Source organism: Carassius gibelio, chromosome B4 (assembly GCF_023724105.1).
Source record: "Carassius gibelio isolate Cgi1373 ecotype wild population from Czech Republic chromosome B4, carGib1.2-hapl.c, whole genome shotgun sequence".
Classification (NCBI taxonomy): Eukaryota; Metazoa; Chordata; class Actinopteri; order Cypriniformes; family Cyprinidae; genus Carassius; species Carassius gibelio.
In genome coordinates this window covers 27406841-27425203 of record NC_068399.1, presented here as the reverse complement: position 1 = coordinate 27425203, position 18363 = coordinate 27406841, and the positions used below count along the sequence as shown (strand labels likewise).

At 38.5% G+C, this 18363-nt stretch overlaps 2 protein-coding genes across 5 annotated transcripts in view; one reads left to right on the top strand and one right to left on the bottom strand.

The window, feature by feature from the left end:
* Positions 1-200: 200 nt before the first annotated feature.
* Positions 201-9534, bottom strand: LOC127956401 (protein mono-ADP-ribosyltransferase PARP12-like). The gene is made up of 12 exons (XM_052554255.1): positions 9129-9534; positions 8731-8866; positions 7900-8263; positions 5948-5998; positions 5741-5867; positions 2941-3106; positions 2748-2868; positions 2333-2429; positions 2179-2254; positions 1977-2107; positions 1749-1900; positions 201-1181 (listed from the first exon to the last, which is right to left on the bottom strand). Exons 1-12 carry the CDS (start codon positions 9398-9400, stop codon positions 637-639), a joined length of 2238 nt encoding a protein of 745 aa, XP_052410215.1. The 5' UTR covers positions 9401-9534; the 3' UTR covers positions 201-636.
* A 1188-nt stretch (positions 9535-10722) lies between these two features.
* The window catches only part of LOC127956402 (transcription factor ETV6-like), a 13627-nt gene continuing 5986 nt past the window's right edge, over positions 10723-18363 (top strand). The window contains exons 1-2 of one of the 4 annotated variants that reach the window (XM_052554258.1): positions 10723-11175; positions 14483-14609. In XM_052554258.1, coding sequence (XP_052410218.1) covers positions 11014-11175; positions 14483-14609 — 289 coding nt within the window. In that variant the 5' untranslated portion in view covers positions 10723-11013. Of the gene's footprint in view, positions 11176-14479; positions 14610-17668; positions 17983-18363 lie in introns of those variants that run through there. The other 3 variants (XR_008153554.1, XM_052554257.1, XM_052554259.1) reach the window with 3 other exon arrangements.

Genomic DNA, 18363 nt, shown 5'->3' with positions numbered 1-18363 from the left:
GGATGTTTATTTATGTATTATTTCAACATTTAATATTTTATCATTTTAATTTATTTAAATGTATTTATTTATTTACATTGCTGATGGACACAGGTTTGGGAAACCAAAACCAAAAGTGATACTTCAATCAGTAATTCACATATATAAGGAAAAAGTAGCCTATATTTGAGGATTATGACAAAAACGAGAAAAAGAAAATCTTAATTTCCTTAAATACAGGCAAGCTTTATTGTGACAAGTAACTCAAATATTGAGATTATTACAAAGATCCAAGTTAAGATCAAGACAAATCACACACCCCCATCAAAGCTGGCATGAAATTTCATGTTACATTTTGACTAAATAATAAAATCTTCCAGTCATTTTCTCTTCTTAAGCCCCGCCCCTACAAGTTAACGCTCATCTGCATACACTTTTAAAGCCACGCCCACATCTCAACATCCAATCAGCAACTGATGCACAGAACCAACATTTTGTTACATTTAAATGCATGTCACAATACAGAAGAGCAGATCTGTTGCACTTTTCGCATGTCGTTTTCGATTAGTGTGTAATGTTTGTTTAACTTTTGATTATCAGTATTTAGTTTCTACTGGCTTCCTCTAAAGCTCACAATGCGATCGCCTGATCATATGGTCAGGAAATGATGCACTCTGACTTTGGAGACTTTGGAGTAGTTGAGGAATACGAGTAAGGGGATTGTGAGGAAGAGGAAGCACTTAAGGAAGAGGCGTTCAAGGATGAAATATACGAGGCAGAGTATGAGGATGATGCAGTGGAGGAGGGTTTATAGTAGGAGGTGTTTGAGGATGAGGTATACGAGGGAGAGGAGAATGAAGAAGATGAGGTTGTGGAGGGATTATTGTAGGAGGCGACTGTGACAGGAGCTGCTACATGTCTCCTCGCTGGAGAATCAAACCCGCTGGAGTCGCTATACTCAATCAGATACTCGGGGTAGATCTGGTGCTTCTCAAACACTACAAATATGGACGGATCGAAGACGTCGTTCACACAGCTGTCGTAGAAGACGGTGTCTCCTCCGTCTTTGGATGGAGGACGGAGGTAGCTGGATTCACCTTTGGTGTAGCTGCCAACCAGGACGCGACACACGAACATGGAGCGAGCGCCCGAGTCTCTGGTGTAGCTGTGAGAGTATTTGGCATCCCTGGCAAAGTAGCTACCTGCGAAAAGACACATTTTGGGCTCTCAAGATATGAGTTTAAAGGCATAGCGCAACCAAAAACATCAGTTTCTCATCAGATTTGGAGATGTGCATCAGAGTCTCATCAATGGATGCTCTGCAGTGAATGGGTGCCGTCAGAACGAGAGCGGATAAAAACATCGCAAGTAATCCACAGCACTCCAGTCCATCAGTTAACATCTGACACAAAATCCAGCATTAAAATTTTTATATCTATAATACCATAACACTTCCTCCGGTGAAAACGTGTTCTGGTCTGAATCAGGAGAGAAATCTGCACAGATCAAGCCGCGTTTAAACAGCTTTAAACAAATATGTGGCTGGATTCTGATGTGAGAGACAACAGGAAATGCACTTTTTCACTGGAGGAAGTGTTATTATAGATTATAGACTCATATTTTGAGTTAAAAACGCCTTAATGCTTGATTTGTTTCAGGTTTTAGGTTTTGTGTTCTCCAGTTGTTAACTAATGGACTGGAGTGCAGTGGATAACTTGCGATGTTTTATCAGCTGACGGCACCCATTCACTGCTTTATCTGAACTCCACCTTTCCCGTAGGCCGTGCCGTGAGTCCCACAGATCCTCCAGTCGAAGTTGGTGTGGCAGATGGCATCTAAATGTGTGCTGTCTGTGCCGTGGAAGAGCTGCTTCTCGGTCACGTCTCGGCCTCCGTTGTTCTTTTTCATAAAGTCTTTCTGCCTAAAAGTGCCACAAACCGTCAGACGTGCTGTAATCGATCTGGACGTTCCGGTGAGTGCATGTCTTGTGGACTTACCACTGATAAACTTCCCATAATGCTTTGTTCTGGATCCTCTCAATCTTCAGGATACTGAAGCCGACCATTGTGCGACTGAACAGTTCTTTGATTTTGATGTATTCGGTGGACGTGCTCTGCAGCGGCACACTCTGAGTAAAACAGCACAGTTTTAATATAAACATAATTATGAAATAGGTCACCCATAAATGGTTCCACTCACCTTGTATCCGGTTTCAGGAGTCAGAGCTTTATCCCAGTGCTCCGGCAGAGCCTTGAAATTACTGGGCGTCCTTTTACTGAAAACAGACATGAAGAGTTGTTTCCGTCGTACAGGGTTCAGAGAGTTCAAGAGAGATTGAGGAGTGTTTTCTTACGTTGTCTTGATTGTGCGAACATCAGCCGCTGACACAAATTTGGGACGACGTCTGACAACTTTTTTGGTTGTGTAGCGTTTGTTTGTCTGGATCATATCTGAAGAGATATTAGATGCATCAAGGCGACATGAAGCTTCTTCAAGACTGTTATATGTATAATGTACGTGGGAGTGTGCGATACTGACAATATTTTGCACTGTTTTTATTTTGTTTAGATCTGTTATGTAAATATGACAATTAAAAGACCAGTAGGTGGCAGCAGGTTCCTGTGTTAATGAGTGATTCGTTTAAACGATTCATTCAAACCGGCTGATTCATTCAGAAATGAATCAAGTGGCTGTCGTTATGAACGGACGACCATATAATTGCACGACTATTAAATGTACAATGTTGTTGTTGTTATTTTTTATGTTACCTGCGAAGCTGAGCTCGTATGTCTGCGATCCCGCAGTGAACTCCAACACAGCGTTGTTATCGGCCTGATACTTCTGCTCGAGTTCAGCGCTGGAGATGGACGATAATCTATGACCCCCCTCCTGATCAATAAAGAGAAAAACACAACATCAAATGTTGAAAACTATGGTTAAGTTCTGGAAAACGTCACTTACCGCAGTAGCGTACTGGATCCAGTTCCCATACTCGTCCTCCCAGTACCAAATCCACTCGGTGGTCAGGATGAAGGAGGGCTGGAGCACTGAGGAAACCGTGGACAGACGCCGCACGATCTGAGAGCCTTGGGTCATCGTATCGAAATAAACCGGCTTCATTCCAGAGCTTTGATGGACAGAGACACCGTCAAAACACTCAGGCTACAAAGATCTTGTAATATAAAAGAAGTGAATTTCATCGACAACTTCAATCTTTTCTGGGGCCATAGACAATTATTTAAACCAGATGGCCTCCACCCAAACAAACTTGGTGCTAGAGTGTTTAAGGACAATATCTACTTCTCCCTCCGTCATCCTTCAGTAGAGTGTGTCAATCCATTCAGCACACACACACCGGGTCCGAGTCATCATGTGGTTGACATATCCCACAAGGACACTGATAACACCATGCAGACACAACAAGCACTGCTCATGGACACCATCCCTGCTGAGCCCTGCCCACAGAGCTCCTCACAGACTGACTGTGATGTATCAAAACAGCTACAAGATTCAGCACCCAGGGATGACTTTCTGGAAAACAGCCAGGGAAGTCAGGACAACACATCACAGCCACCGGAAACACCAGAGACACAGCCCATCTCACCAGACACATTATCCCTCTCTCCAGCATCTCCACGTCTGTGCTTCTCACAGAAAATGGAGGAATTGGTGTATGTTGGGACTAAACTCTCTCACTCATTCCCTGCAAGCCCGCAGATATCAACAAAAAACCCCGGTGATATTCACTATAGCATCTATAAAGACAGCCTTCATGATTTTAATGTGAAAATAAAACTTTATAAACAGTAACTTAACACTCAACAAGTTAACTCTTAAACAAGTACTCTTTTTGCCACTGTTGAGAGACTGACAAACCCCCCAAGTCAGATTCCCAGTGAAATGCTCTCAGACAGCAAATGCAGTGAGTTTGCATCCTTCTTGTCTGAGAAGATCATCAATATCAGGAAGGTGATTAGCACATCCTCAAGTAATGCAGGGGTCAGACAGATTCGGCCAAAATATCAAAAAGATACTATGTCTATTTTTAAAACAATTGATAGCAAAATTTTGGAAGAAATTGTGCAGCACCTAAAATCGTCAACCTGTTGTCTTGACACACTTCCCACATCTTTTTTCAAAAGTGTGCCTAACTGCTTAGTAGCAGAGCTTTTAGAAGTGGTGAATGCCTCACTTCTTTCTGGGACATTTCCAAACTCCCTAAAAACTGCAGTTGTTAAGCCCCTCCTGAAAAAGACCAATCTTGATAACAACATTTTGAGCAGTTACAGACTAATATCCAATCTTCCATTTATAGGCAAAATTATAGAAAAGGTAGTTTTTAATCAGCTGAACAAATACTAACTCAAATGGATACCTGGACAATTTTCAATCAGGTTTTCGACTCCATCACAGCACTCATTAAGATAATAAATGATATTCGCTTAAATTATGATTCTGACAAAATATCGGTGGTGGTATTGCTAGATCTCAGTGCTGCGTTTGACACTGTCGATCATAACTTACTACTAGAGAGACTGGAAAACTGGGTCTGGCTTTCTGGGATGGTACTCAAATGGTTCAGGTCATACTTAGAAGGGAGAGGCTATTATGTGAGTCTAGGAGACCATAAGTCTAAGTGGACGTCCATGACATGTGGAGTCCCACAAGGCTTGATTCTTGCACCGCTCTTGTTTAGCCTGTATATGCTTCCACTAAGTCAAATAATGAGAAAGAACCAAATTACCTATCACAGCTATGCTGATGATACCCAGATTTACCTAGCCTTATCTCCAAATGACTACAGCCTCATTGACTCCCTCTGCCAATGACAGGGTTGCCAACTTTCACGCATCTGGTGTGACACTCACGCTTTCAGCATCAGTCTCATGCTGAAGTCCAAGCGTGAGTGTCACGCCAGATGAGTGAGAGTTGGCAACCCTGCAATGCATTGGTGAAATTAATAGTTGGATGTGCCAGAACTTTCTTCAGTTAAACAAGAAAAAAAACTGAAGTCATTGCATTTGGAAACAAAGATGAAGTGTTCAAGGTGAATGCATACCTTGACTTTAGGGGTCAAACAACTAAAAATCAAGTCAGGAATCTTGGTGTGATTCTGGAGACAGAGCTTAGTTTCAGTAGTCATGTCAAAGCAGCAACTAAAGAAGCATACTATAATCTCTAAAACATTGCAAGAATTAGATGTTTTGTTTCCAGTCAAGACTTGGAGAAACTAGTTCATGCCTTTATCACCAGCAGGGTGGACTATTGTAATGGGCTCCTCACCGGCCTTCCCAAAAAGACCATTAAACTGCAGCTCATCCAGAACTTATTTTAAACAAGTCATTAAAAAAATCTTTTTCAAAGTTTTTAAATTGCTTGTTTTATTTTTGTTCATGATTATTTAACTTTATTTTATCCAAAGCACTTTAAATTACCATTGTGTACGAAATGTCCTATATAAATAATCTTGCCTTGCCTTACATACAGTTAGCACTACACATTACACGCAACACACAGTATGTACAAATTCTACCTTATGTAGACATGCTATAATATGCTAAGGTGCAACATATTGTACTGGATACAGAAAATGTCATGGATGTGCATTGGAAGGTATCCAGTGCTAGCAGGTAGATTATTGTATTAAATGCAGTGTGTATGTATATTCCAGTGTTGAACTTTTGAGATTAAAGTGCAGTGAGTGGGATACCGTATTGTGTGAGCATGCTGTAGGGTGTTTCATGTGCTTTCTTTCACACACCTGTATGTTCTTGTAGCATCGCAGTAATCTTTCTCGATGGCTTCGTTGTCAGGAAGAGCCTTCCATTCCAATCCTTCTTTAATTTCCCATTTATAGGGCAGAACGGAGTGCTCCCTCCTACATGCGACTGGAAACACAGGTGTTCAGCTGCGTTCAACTAAACACAGCTCTGTGAATCACACGAGCACAGAGTAATGCTGTTCTTACCGCCGTGTATGCAGTGTCCTTTGATGAAGTACATGCAGATCTCCGTTTTCTCTAAGAGCAGACACACACACGCCTGTAAGCGTCTGAATATTTCCTAAAATTGCATTTCTCGTATTTAAAACATATGGAATCCCATTTTTGTCACTGAATAAAATGAAAAAAAGTTAATTGCAACTTTTTATCTCACAATAGTTTTCTCAGAATTGCAAGATATAAACTTGCATTTCTGAGAAAAAGTCAAAATTGCGTGATATTTTTTTTCTTCTTCTTAGAACTGGACTTTATAACACGGAATTGCGTGTCCCCAATTTTAACTATATGAATCGCAAATTCAAATTTATCTCAAAACTCTGAAAAAAGTAATAATTGCGAGTTTATTTCTCGCAGTTCTGACTTTATAACTAACAATTGTATGTTTCTATCACGCAATTCGGAGAAAATGTGATTCTGACTTTTCTCAAAGTTGCGAGTTTTATTATCCCCCAATTCTAACTCGCCATTGTGAGAAGTCAGAATCGCAATGCATAAACTTGCATGTGCGAGAAAACTCAGAAATGTGAATTTGTCGCAATTCTGATTTTTTTGTTTATATCTAACAGTTTTTAGAAAAGAAGTCAAAAATGCAAAAAAAAATTGTGAGAAAAAGCTTGGAAAAAGTCAGAATTGCGAGTTTATATCACACATTCTGATTGTGCGTCAAACTTGAAAGAAAGTCAGAATTGTGAGATATAAAATTGCTATTGTGAGAAGAAAGTCAAATTTGCAAAAAAAAAGTCAGAATTTCGAGTTTGTTGCAATGTAATTCTGACTTTTTTTTCTCCACAATAGAAATTTATATCTCAAAATTCTAAGAAAAGAAGTCAGAATTGCAAGACAAATGTCACAATTGCGAGAAAAAGTTCAGAAAAGTCAACAATACTGACTTTATAACTCACAATTGTGAGTTTATATCACGCATTCTGAAAAAATAAAATTCAGAATTTTACTCGCAAATATAAGAAGTCAGAATTGCAATGCATAAACTTGCATTCACGAGAAAAGTCAGAAATGTGAGTTTGTCGCAATTCTGACTTTTTTTGTTTATATCTCGCAGTTTTTTGAAGTCAAAATTGCAAAATATCTCTATTGTTAAAAAAAGTCCAGAAAGTCAGAATTGCGAGTTTATTTCCATCGTTTTGTCACACATTCGGAGAAAATGCAATTCTGACTTTTTTTCTCGCAACTGCAAGTTTATATCCACCAATTCTTACTCGCAGTTGTGTCAAACTTGCAAGAAAGTCAAAATTGTGAGATACAAAGTTTATATCTCACAATTCTGAGAAAAGAAGTCAGAATTGCAGAAAAAAAGTCACAACTGCGAGAAAAAGTTCAGAAAAGTCAACAATACTGACTTTAGAACTCACAATTATGAGTTTATATAAAACATTCTGAGAAAATACAAATCTGAAATTTTTTCTTGCAATTGCGAGTTTTATTATCCCCCATTCTACTCGCAAATGTAAGAAGTCATGTTGCAATTTTGACTTCTAAAAACTGTGAGATATAAACAAAAAGTCAAAATTGCAAGAAAAATATCCCAATTGTGAAAAAAAAGTTCAGAAAGTCAGAATTGCGTTTTATATCACGCATTCTGAGAAAATGCAATTCTGACTTTTTTTTCTTGCAATTGCGAGTTTATACCCACCAATTTTTACTCGCAATTGTGAGTCAAACTTGCAAGAAAGTCACAATTGTGAGAAAAAATGTAAACTTGCATTTGCGAGAAAAATGTATTTCTCACTTTTCTGATTTTATAACTCACAATTCAAAAGTTAACATCACACAGTTCTGAGAAAATGTAACACAATTGTAAGAAAAAGTCAGAATTGTGAAATAATAAAAAGTCACGATTACCTGTTAATAAATTTTATTCAGTGGTGGAAGCGGCTGATATAAAATCACGTATGCTTTACCGGAGTTATTTTGTGTTGGTCTCTGAGCCTCTTGTCCTCTGCCTGCGTTAAAACCGCTCGACGGTCTCCGGTTCTGTGCATTCGGGCCTCTTCTGGGGTTCGGTCCCGCAGCGTTCGGAGCAGAAGCTGCCTTGGAAAGATGCCTCAGGACTTCGATGTTGGTGTACAGGTCCTTCATGATGGCCATGAGCTCGGCGGGGATGCCTCTGTCCTGCAGCGTCTTCAGCGGATGCGGCTCGTAGAAGTCATGAGCCCGAATGCAGTCGCAGGAGCCTCGCAGGTATTTCTCGCAGATGTGGAGCCTCTTGCAGTCTTCCTGACAGCGGCCGTATTCTCCCGTGCCGTTGTTATACGAATGACACACCTGAGAAACAAAGCACCGTTTTCAGGCTCAACACAAAACTCTATACTTAGAGTGGAATGTTTCTATCACGCAATTCTGAGAAAACGCAGTTCTGACTTTTCTCAAAGTTGCGAGTTTTATTATCCTTCGACTGTAACTCGCAATTGTGAGAAGTCAGAATTGCAATGCATAAAGTTGCATTCGCGAGAAAAGACAGAAATGTGATTTTATATCGCAATTCAAACAGTTTTTAGAAAATAAGTCAAAATAGCACAAAAAAAGCATCACAATTGTGAGAAAAAGCTTGGAAAAAGTCAGAATTGCATGCCAGTTTATTTCCCACAATTTCGAGTTTATGTTGCAATTCTGACTTTTTTTCTCTCTCCGCAATAGAAATTCATATCTTGAAATTCTGAGAAAAGAAGTCAGAATTGCAAGACAAATGTCAAAATTGCGAGAAAAAGTTCAGAAATGTGTGAAATACTCACCGCTGGCAGAAGAGAGTTATCGCTCTGCATTAGCAGAATGCACAGCTCCTTTACGTCCAGTGTGTCCAGACCGTGAGCGGCCAGAACTAATGCATTCTGACCCGAGAGCAGATCATGACTGAAGCGACATCCTCTTCTGCAAGAGGAAACATGTCAGGTACTAGTAAGCATTAGGATGGGTTTGTTTCTTCATCACATGATGCACTGCAAAAGATTAATACTGTATGTAGACTGAATAAATATTGAATATATGGCCACCACATGAACAGTATTAGCAAAAGTGACTCGTGGATCATCTGAATGATTCGTCATCTGATTCAGTGTGAATCATATGATTCCTAAGACGATACGGTTTGAAAACAACCAGTTTGATATGCTAAAAGTGTAAACACACTCACCGTCCTCTGTTGAAGCGGCAGGAACCGAACAGAAACCACTTGCACAGATGCAGATTCGCGCATCCCGGACAGTTCTGGACTCGACACAGACGGACTCTGCTCCGGACGATCACTTTCTTCTGTCCGTTCACGAACGCCACCGCAACCGACTCACTGCGAGCGACGACCGAGGCCAGGGCTTCGTCGTACAGACCGAATAACGACGTTAAATCATCGTAATCCATAGATCCGTTATGAGCGCAGATCTTCTTAACGATCGCCGCCTCCGTCATGTCGAAGCGAGTCAGTTCTGGAGAACCGAGTTTATTATGGAGTGACTGGGAGGAAAGGAAAACGAAACTTTAACAGAGGGGGAGGAGCTTAAGTGTCACGTGAGAGATTGATAACAAAACAATAAAAACGTCACCAGTTCTGGAAAACAAGCTTATCATATTTTATTATAAGCTCATAGAAATTAATGATGTATGTTTACAGCCATGTACAAATCACATCGGTGGTTTATTAAAAGGTGTTTAATTTAAAATGAAGGCCACCATGTTTAGATCACATGATTGTTTTTTTTTGTTTTTGTTTTTTTAAATAAAAGAATTAATGCTTTTGTGTGTTGCCGCGTTTGCGCCACCAGATGTCGCTGTAATTCAATTTATGAATATAATGTGACCATGCTTTTGCATCAATGACAAAATTAAAGTTTCTTTCAAAATATTATCCAGGATTTATTCAGTTATACATGTTTTGTCACTGTGTCTACACAATTTGTAGTATTATTATAGCATTTTGAAATCTATATTAATCGAAAAATGAGATGTATGATTTGTGTATTTTTATTTGCAGAATGATATTTTGAAAAAAAAAGCACAATATGTTATCAATTATTTATTTTAATAGACAAAAATCATGTGTATAAAAATTGGCTTTTTTAAATACAATTTTCAATTTATAAGTGACTATATTTCTGGAAATAACTGAAAACACTGAAAGGTCTTTCATCTTGTTCTTGTGGCATTAAATACAATTATTTTTGCGGGTAACAAGTTTGGAAATGTAGCTTTTTTTGGTAGTCTTACATTTAAGGTGTGTGTTAAAACTATAGGTTAACACTAAATAAAACATAAAATAAATAAATAAATAAATATAAACGTGTGACAACTAGTCCCGGTGTGATCTGCAAGAGTAATGTGTGTAATACGAGTATTGTCCAGCAGGTGTCGCACATTTATCTAAATACGAGCCGCTCATAGTCTGAGAAGTTGCAAAAATGTTTTAAAATCTTGCATTTTCATTTTATTTCATTGTGATTCATCGTTAAGTCAACTGGAATGAGAAAATGAAGTAATTAAAATGTATATTAAAATATATTTAAAAAGTATATCCAACTTAAAAGGAATAAGAACTTCGCAGCAGTTTGATATGTGCAACATTTTTGTTATTATGTATATATGAGTATACATTTATATGGAAAATACGGAAAAAAAAATAATACGTGTGTGTGTGTGTGTGTGTGTGTGTTTAATAGAATAAACCATTTCTGGGGCAGCCTATGTTTGGTAATCGATGCGATATTTTGAACACTCAGAATGAAAGCTTCCACTTGTGGCGCGATTTGACGCGGCGCGTTGATCCGGTGTCTGTTCAAAAAGACCGCTGTTCCGATCCACGCCTGACGAACGCAAACGCCCACCGCGCTGATTTCCTGCGTCGCGTCTCCCTGCCTGGAATTCACGTCACTTCTCCGTGAAGCGTCCCGATCAATGAGGTTCTGCGCTGCGTCGCGCTGCTGCCAGCGACGCTTCCAGGAAGGAGTTAACCATCGCGCTGCCGCAATGTAGCGCTCGCTCGCGCGTTTACAAACAAGAACACGGAGAAGTTGAAGCGAGGCCAATGGATGCGCGAGCGCGTTGAAATCGCCTGCGCGTCGCGAGGGGAACAGTATCATCATCCAGGCGCTTTATTTCGCGGAAGAACAAGGGAGAGGAAAGTGGAAACAGAAGAACTTCCTGAATTACAACGAGACATGTCCGAGTCCCCCTCGCAGGTCATTATTAAGGTAATCGTGTCCATCTCTCTTGTCTAGAATGATAACGCGGAAGATGGGATGCGCGCGTTTGACGCTGATCATCTGTTGCTGCGATCGATGCGTTGAGTTGTGACTTCATTTGCGCGATGCACGTGATCCGCGTGGCGTTTAAACGGTTCATGTGTTCCCTGGATCCATCTGTGAGGAAAGTTCAGAAGGACTTTAACCAGCAGCAGCACAATAACATTCGTGTGCATTGGTTATTTAGTAACAGGGAGCGAGCAGAACGCAGTTGTTATCAGCTGCTCTTTGACCTCGCAGAAAATGCAGTTTCCTTATGGCATCTTAATAGTGAGCAGCACATCCTTCTGTGGCTTCTTTTGCACTGTTGCGCGTGCGTGTATTAATGTGTCACACCTGGCTACAGTGTTCAGGAGTCAGGACTAACACTGTCAGCGTCTTATTGTAAACAATTCATTAATGAGTATTATTATTATATATATATATTTTAATTGTTTGGACTTTGTAGCGTTTAATCAACATCTAGCCTAATATCTGGATAGTGAAACTTTAGTCTGCTGATGTATGCAGGACTTCTCCAATCATTTAGTGCTCTTAAGCTCCGCCCCTGCGTGCACTTCAGTGCCACGCCCACATCTCAACATCCAATCAGCAACTGATGCACAGAACCAGGTCCCGCCCCACAGTTCTTTTGTTCATAACCTGTTACTATATTATTATATTTTTCTAATTATGTCTTAATAAGTAGATGTAATGTCATGCAAACAATAGCCTATGTTTTCTCGTAATAATGTCACAACAAGTGCAATATAATTATATTTGTCGATAAGTGTTTATAATTATATTTTAACCATTTAAACAACTTTTTTTTATAATAGCAAGTTTTTTTATTTAGTTAAAAACAATATACATTTTTCATAATAATAGCCAGGTAGTGTGTCAATTAAATTATATTTTCTTGTTAAAATGGCATTATAGATTTTCTCATTCGTGAGATAATGTATCGTTATTTTCTCCTTAAAAACATAATTTTCTCGTAAAAATGAGATGTTAGGCCTACGTCATTAAAAACAGTCGTATTCATCGCTGCTCTTTCTGATGACCATTATTTCATGCTTATAATAATAATGAGAGTTTTTAATAATGCACACCTGATTTGTTTGGGATTTGCATGTTTTGCACTCCGTCTCCAGGAGTTCTCGCGACCGCCGAGAGCTTTCTGACTGTTGTGGAGACATGCACGCTCGGGGAGAGCAGCTTTGTTCAGTACAGCCGCCTGCAAATGAGCCGATCGAGTTGCGGTCTTACCGCTTTTGATTTCGCATGCTTTCATTTGCACAGGGACATGATGATTTACCCTGGCTTTACCCTGGAAATTTCAGTTCTTAGTGCGTAATCTACCGTAGCCCTTATATGGACAGAGAGGAAATCTTCAGGAAACTGGACAGGAAGTCAGAAGGGAAATCACAGCGGCTGAAGAACACTCAAATGCCAAGCATGATCTCAGAGCATCATCAGCAGCACTCGCATTAATCATATTCACACTATTGTGCAATACAGAAGTCTGCTGTTTTCTATGAGACTTAATATTCATTAGCCTCTATAGATAAGTAGATAATCATACTGAAATTAATATTCATTAGCATCTATAGATAAGTAGATAATAATACTGAAAATAATATTCTTTAGCATCTATAGATAAATAAGTATATAATCATACTAATAATTAATATTCATTAGCGTCTATAGACAAGTAGATAATAATACTAAAATTAATATTCATTAGCCTCTATAGATAACTAGATAATCATACTAATAATTAATATTCATTAGCCTATATGGATAAATAAGTATATAATCATACTAATTAATATTCATTAGCGTCTATAGACAAGTAGATAATAATACTAAAATTAATATTCATTAGCCTCTATAGATAAGTAGATAATAATACTGAAAATAATATTCTTTAGCATCTATAGATAAATAAGTATATAATCATACTAATAATTAATATTCATTAGCGTCTATAGACAAGTAGATAATAATACTAAAATTAATATTCATTAGCCTCTATAGATAACTAGATAATCATACTAATAATTAATATTCATTAGCCTATATGGATAAATAAGTATATAATCATACTAATTAATATTCATTAGCGTCTATAGACAAGTAGATAATAATACTAAAATTAATATTCATTAGCCTCTATAGATAACTAGATAATCATACTAATAATTAATATTCATTAGCCTCTATAGATAACTAGATAATCATACTAATAATTAATATTCATTAGCCTCTATAGATAACTAGATAATCATACTAATAATTAATATTCATTAGCCTATATGGATAAATAAGTAGATAATAATACTAAAATTAATATTCATTAGCCTCTATAGATAACTAGATAATCATACTAATAATTAATATTCATTAGCCTCTATAGATAACTAGATAATCATACTAATAATTAATATTCATTAGCCTATATGGATAAATAAGTAGATAATCATACTAATATTATAGACCTAACTCATTAGCGGCAGTAGATAAACAACTACTAATTATTATTATTAATTTATATTCATTAGTCAAAAAACAACTAGATATTTGTTTGTATATATTGATTTTCATTAGTGTCTAAATGTAAATAATTAGATATTCATTAGTATCAATTAATATATTAATATAGCAATCACATCAGCTCTAACAGTAAATAAATAGAATATATTAAATAATATTAATTAATATTCATTAGTCACTATAGAAAAAAGCAAGAAGATATTTGTTAATATTCATAACCAGCAATATATTATTATTGATTTTGCTGTCAGCGCTGAAACTGTTTGTGCTGCAGACAAGTGCAATTATGATAACTTACAATAATATGATACTTATTTCCATTTGATTGTTGGATGTGAATGACACCAGAACACTCGAGTTCCCGCTCTAATGTAAAAACAGGTGGATAATGTTCATCAGATAGTGAGTTCATGACCTCTGCGTGACCTTTGACCTGTCTGCGGGGTCACCGAGCGTCGTTGGACAGCTTCACGTGTCTCTCTGTGTTCATTCTGAGCAAAACAACACTGTTTGCTTGTTCTAGTTGATCTGGTGTGTGTGTGTGTGTGTGTGTGTGACCAAATGTCCCCACAAGGATAGTAAAACCTGAAATAGTTAACCTGAGTAGGTTTAGGGTTAGGAGATAGAAAATATTGTTTGGTTGGTATAAAAGTAATACAAGTCAATGGGAAGTCTCTACAATTCACAGAAACAAACGTGTGTGTGTGTGTGTGTTCAGCAGGAGAGGAGTGTTTTCAGTCCGTCTGCGAGCCCGTTGCCAAATTCCACTTCCTCCCCCGGCCATGCCCCGCCCTCTTCAGCTAACGCCAGGACAGAAGAGGAACCGAGCAGACTGCCTGCACACCTGCGTGAGTCACACACACACACACACACACACACACACACACACACCTGTGTTCCGGCGTGCTGCACTGCTTGTGTTTGACGTCACTGAACACACTCAAGCTGAGGCAGCTTCAGACGGCTCTTCTGCCACGACACAAACCCAAGCATCAGGACACGAGTCCCACCACAGACCTGCTGCTCCAGCACACACTGCACACACACTGCACACACACACTGCACACACACTGCACACACACTGAGAGAAGAGCTGCTGGCTTATAGAGAGACGGAGAGAGAGATTGTTTACAGCACAGACTGAACCAAATGAAGCATTGCTTGCTCATTTTATCTATCTGTGTTCTTACATGTAACATCTGACAGCTTCAACCGAATCCATTACACACCTTAAACTGAGAGAATGTGTTGAAGCTGTCTGAATAAGTCTCGGTTTGACTGTGTATGTGTATATATGTGTGTGTGGTTAGCGGTTAGCGCTGTGAATGTGAGGCAGGTCTGGACACGTCCCGCTCAGATCAGGGTGATGCTAACAGGATCTGATCAATATTTAACCCGTTACAGGAGGAAGCAAACGACTGCTGAGTTACTTATAAACCCAGAGATTGCTTTGATTTCCACTTCCTGTCTGCTCTGTCTTTGCGATCACAACACACACAAATGAGTCGAATAATATTAGCTTTGTTTTTTTAGGTCAATGTAAAGCAGATATATATGCCACCACACTACTTAATTAATTAAAATGTATATTTAATTAGCACATTATAGTTTTTTCTGCTCACACACATTTGCAAAACTCTGCCTATTTTTATTTTTTAAACTTAACACGCCTCTGAGAATTGCACACACAAAGTGCAAAATGATTTATATAATATAAATACAAAATGCATCATTCAAAAATCCAAGTTTCAAAACTTCCTCGACCCTAACTGTTGGGTTTCTGTTCTCACACTTCTGCAGCTTCAGGTTAGTCGTTCTTTATGCAGTTATGAAATGGGATGAATACTCTCTTGCCTGCATTAGACTGGAGTTAAAGAGAGAGAGAGAGGGAGAGGGGGATGGAGGGAGGGAGGGAAAAATGACAGGAACTTCCGAGAAGCTCTTGGCTGGAGGCGGCTCTGTTTTCCTGACACTGATCGAATCGCCTGTTTTCCAGCGGAGGGATGGATGGGTGTGTGTAATCATGTTATTGCCTCAGTCCTGTGTGTGTGTGTGTGTGTGTGTGTGTGTGCGCGCGCAGTCTGAGACTCGAGAACAAACCTCCATCAGTCTCACATTCATGATGAATTTGTCCGAGGGAAGGAAGGAAGAAAACATAAAGAAGGAAATTGTGTAGTGGGCAGAAATGCTGCTTCTTGGTTTCCTGTAGAGGAAGTGTGTGTGTGTGTGTGTGTGTGTGTTCTTCTTGTTCTGCCTGTTTGTGTTTCATCATTCACTGATTGAACGTCGAGCCTCAAACAACACGTGAAAATTTACTGAATCATTTCGTCACACTGATGACAGACAGACAGGTGTGTGTGTGTGTGTGTGAGAGAGTGTGTGTGTGTGTGTGTGTGTGTGTGTGAGACAGAGTGTGGGGGGTGATGGGATAGAAACTCAAACTCTGTTCAGACATGTCCAGTGAGAGTGAATCAGCTCATAATTCACAGCAAAATCAAAAAACGGATAGAGAGAGAGAGAAAAGTATATTTAAAGTATAAACATATTTAATAAATTCTATTTATAATATTTCATATATACACATGACATTTAGTTTTATTTTTTATTATATATCTATCTGTTATTTTTTTATTTTCTATTATTAGGACCGTCTACATTTTTGTTGTTGTGGCATGTTTCGTGACGATGATCATAAGTGAAATTATAAATATATATTTTTAAAAATATACTTTAATGTTTTGATATTTAAAAATACTAGTAAATATTTCTTTATTTACTGTGTTATTAAATAATATTAACTTATATTTATTTATTTTTTTAATTCTAGCAGTATATTAAATTTAAATATTTAAACAAACAAACATTTCACATTTTCCTAATAAGACGGGCTCTCAAATGTGTGTGTCTGGTTTCTTTCGTTCATTCGTTCAGTGCTCTGTCAGAGAGATGTGTGTCTTGTCATGAAGAAAAAGCAACTGCAAAAATGTCTGAACAATCAGAGCTAGTGCTGCAGACAGACTTCATTTTCTTTACACAAAACAGATTCCTTTTTTCCTTGGGATTTTTGTGGTGAAATGTGAGATTGATTTCCTTACACACACACACACACACACACACACACACACTCACTTAAACATTCACAAACACACACGCACTCTCACAAACAAACATGATCAAACACTCACACACACATGCACACACTCGCACATGCACACACTCGCACTCACACACATGCACACACACACACACATGCACACACTCACATGCACACACACACACACACACACATGCACACACTCACATGCACACACACACACACGCATGCACACACACACACACACACACGCATGCACATACACGCATGCACACACACACACTCTCACACACACACGCATGCATGCATGCACACACACACACATACACGCATGCGTACACTCACACACACTCACACACACACATGCACACACACACATACACGCATTCACACACACACATGCACACACACACATACACGCATTCACACACACACATGCACACACACACATACACGCATGCACACACTCACACACACACACACAAATGCACACACTCAAATGTACACACACACACATACGCCCCACACACACACACACTCACTCACTCACACACACATGCACACACGCACACACTCAAATGCACACGCACACTTAACGCCCCACACAAACTCAAACACACACACACACATACCCTCACATGTACTCATGCACACACACACACACACTCATGAAGAACTGTTTACATGCATTTACATCCACACATGACTGCTGTGTGTGCGTGCATGTGAGTGTGCATGAGTGTGAGAGAGTGTGTGTGTTTACCCAAGCATGCACACACTCTTTCAGTTGGGAAATTTCCTGCGCTGGAAGCCGCTCTCATCCTGAGGAATTTCCTGTGTGGGCAGACAGCACTTCCTGCAGGCCGTGTTGTTCTGCTGCGCTCTGAAAGGGAAACTGTTCTCCTGCCAGCGTCTCTTCCTGTTCCCAACCGTCTCCACACACTCAGTGTTCGCTCGCAGTCGCTCTGGTGTGTTCCACATGCTGGGATCTCGTCTGTGTTAATGATCAACGCTCGTTACTTCTGTGATGTGAGACCGAGTGGTTATTAGCACCACAGGACGACACTCTCTCCAGAATGAACTGATGATGATGATGATGTCAGATGAAGACGAGTGCGGTTTCAGAGGTGAACTCATACACACTTATATTTACCGATGTGCTTTTATATTTTGTTTCTAATTGTATATAAAAGAATACATTTATAAATATAAAGCTCATAATATCTAATAAAACTTGAAAATAATATCTTATATATTTTTTTATTTTGTGTGTGTATGCACATTAAGTCAAATGCAAATACAGTAAATAATATTTAAAAATTAATTATTTACAAAATTATATTGTGTGGGTGTGTGTGTGTATATTTATTTATATATATATATATATATATATATATATTTATTTATATATATATATATATATAATAATAATAAATGTATTTATTAAATAAAATAATTCTAATTGAAATATAGTAACCTTTATTATATTCAATTATTTCAGACGTATT

What these genes read in the sequence shown, in the direction of transcription:
- LOC127956401 (XM_052554255.1), bottom strand. Translation starts at nt 9,400, where the DNA reads ATGACGGAGGCGGCGATCGTTAAGAAGATCTGCGCTCATAACGGATCT. An exon ending in GATGCTACAAGAACATACAG is followed by an intron (nt 3,107 to 5,740) that starts GTGTGTGAAAGA and finishes TGTCCATCAAAG; the next exon opens with CTCTGGAATGAAGCCGGTTT. An exon ending in ATACGAGCTCAGCTTCGCAG is followed by an intron (nt 2,430 to 2,747) that starts GTAACATAAAAA and finishes ATATCTCTTCAG; the next exon opens with ATATGATCCAGACAAACAAA.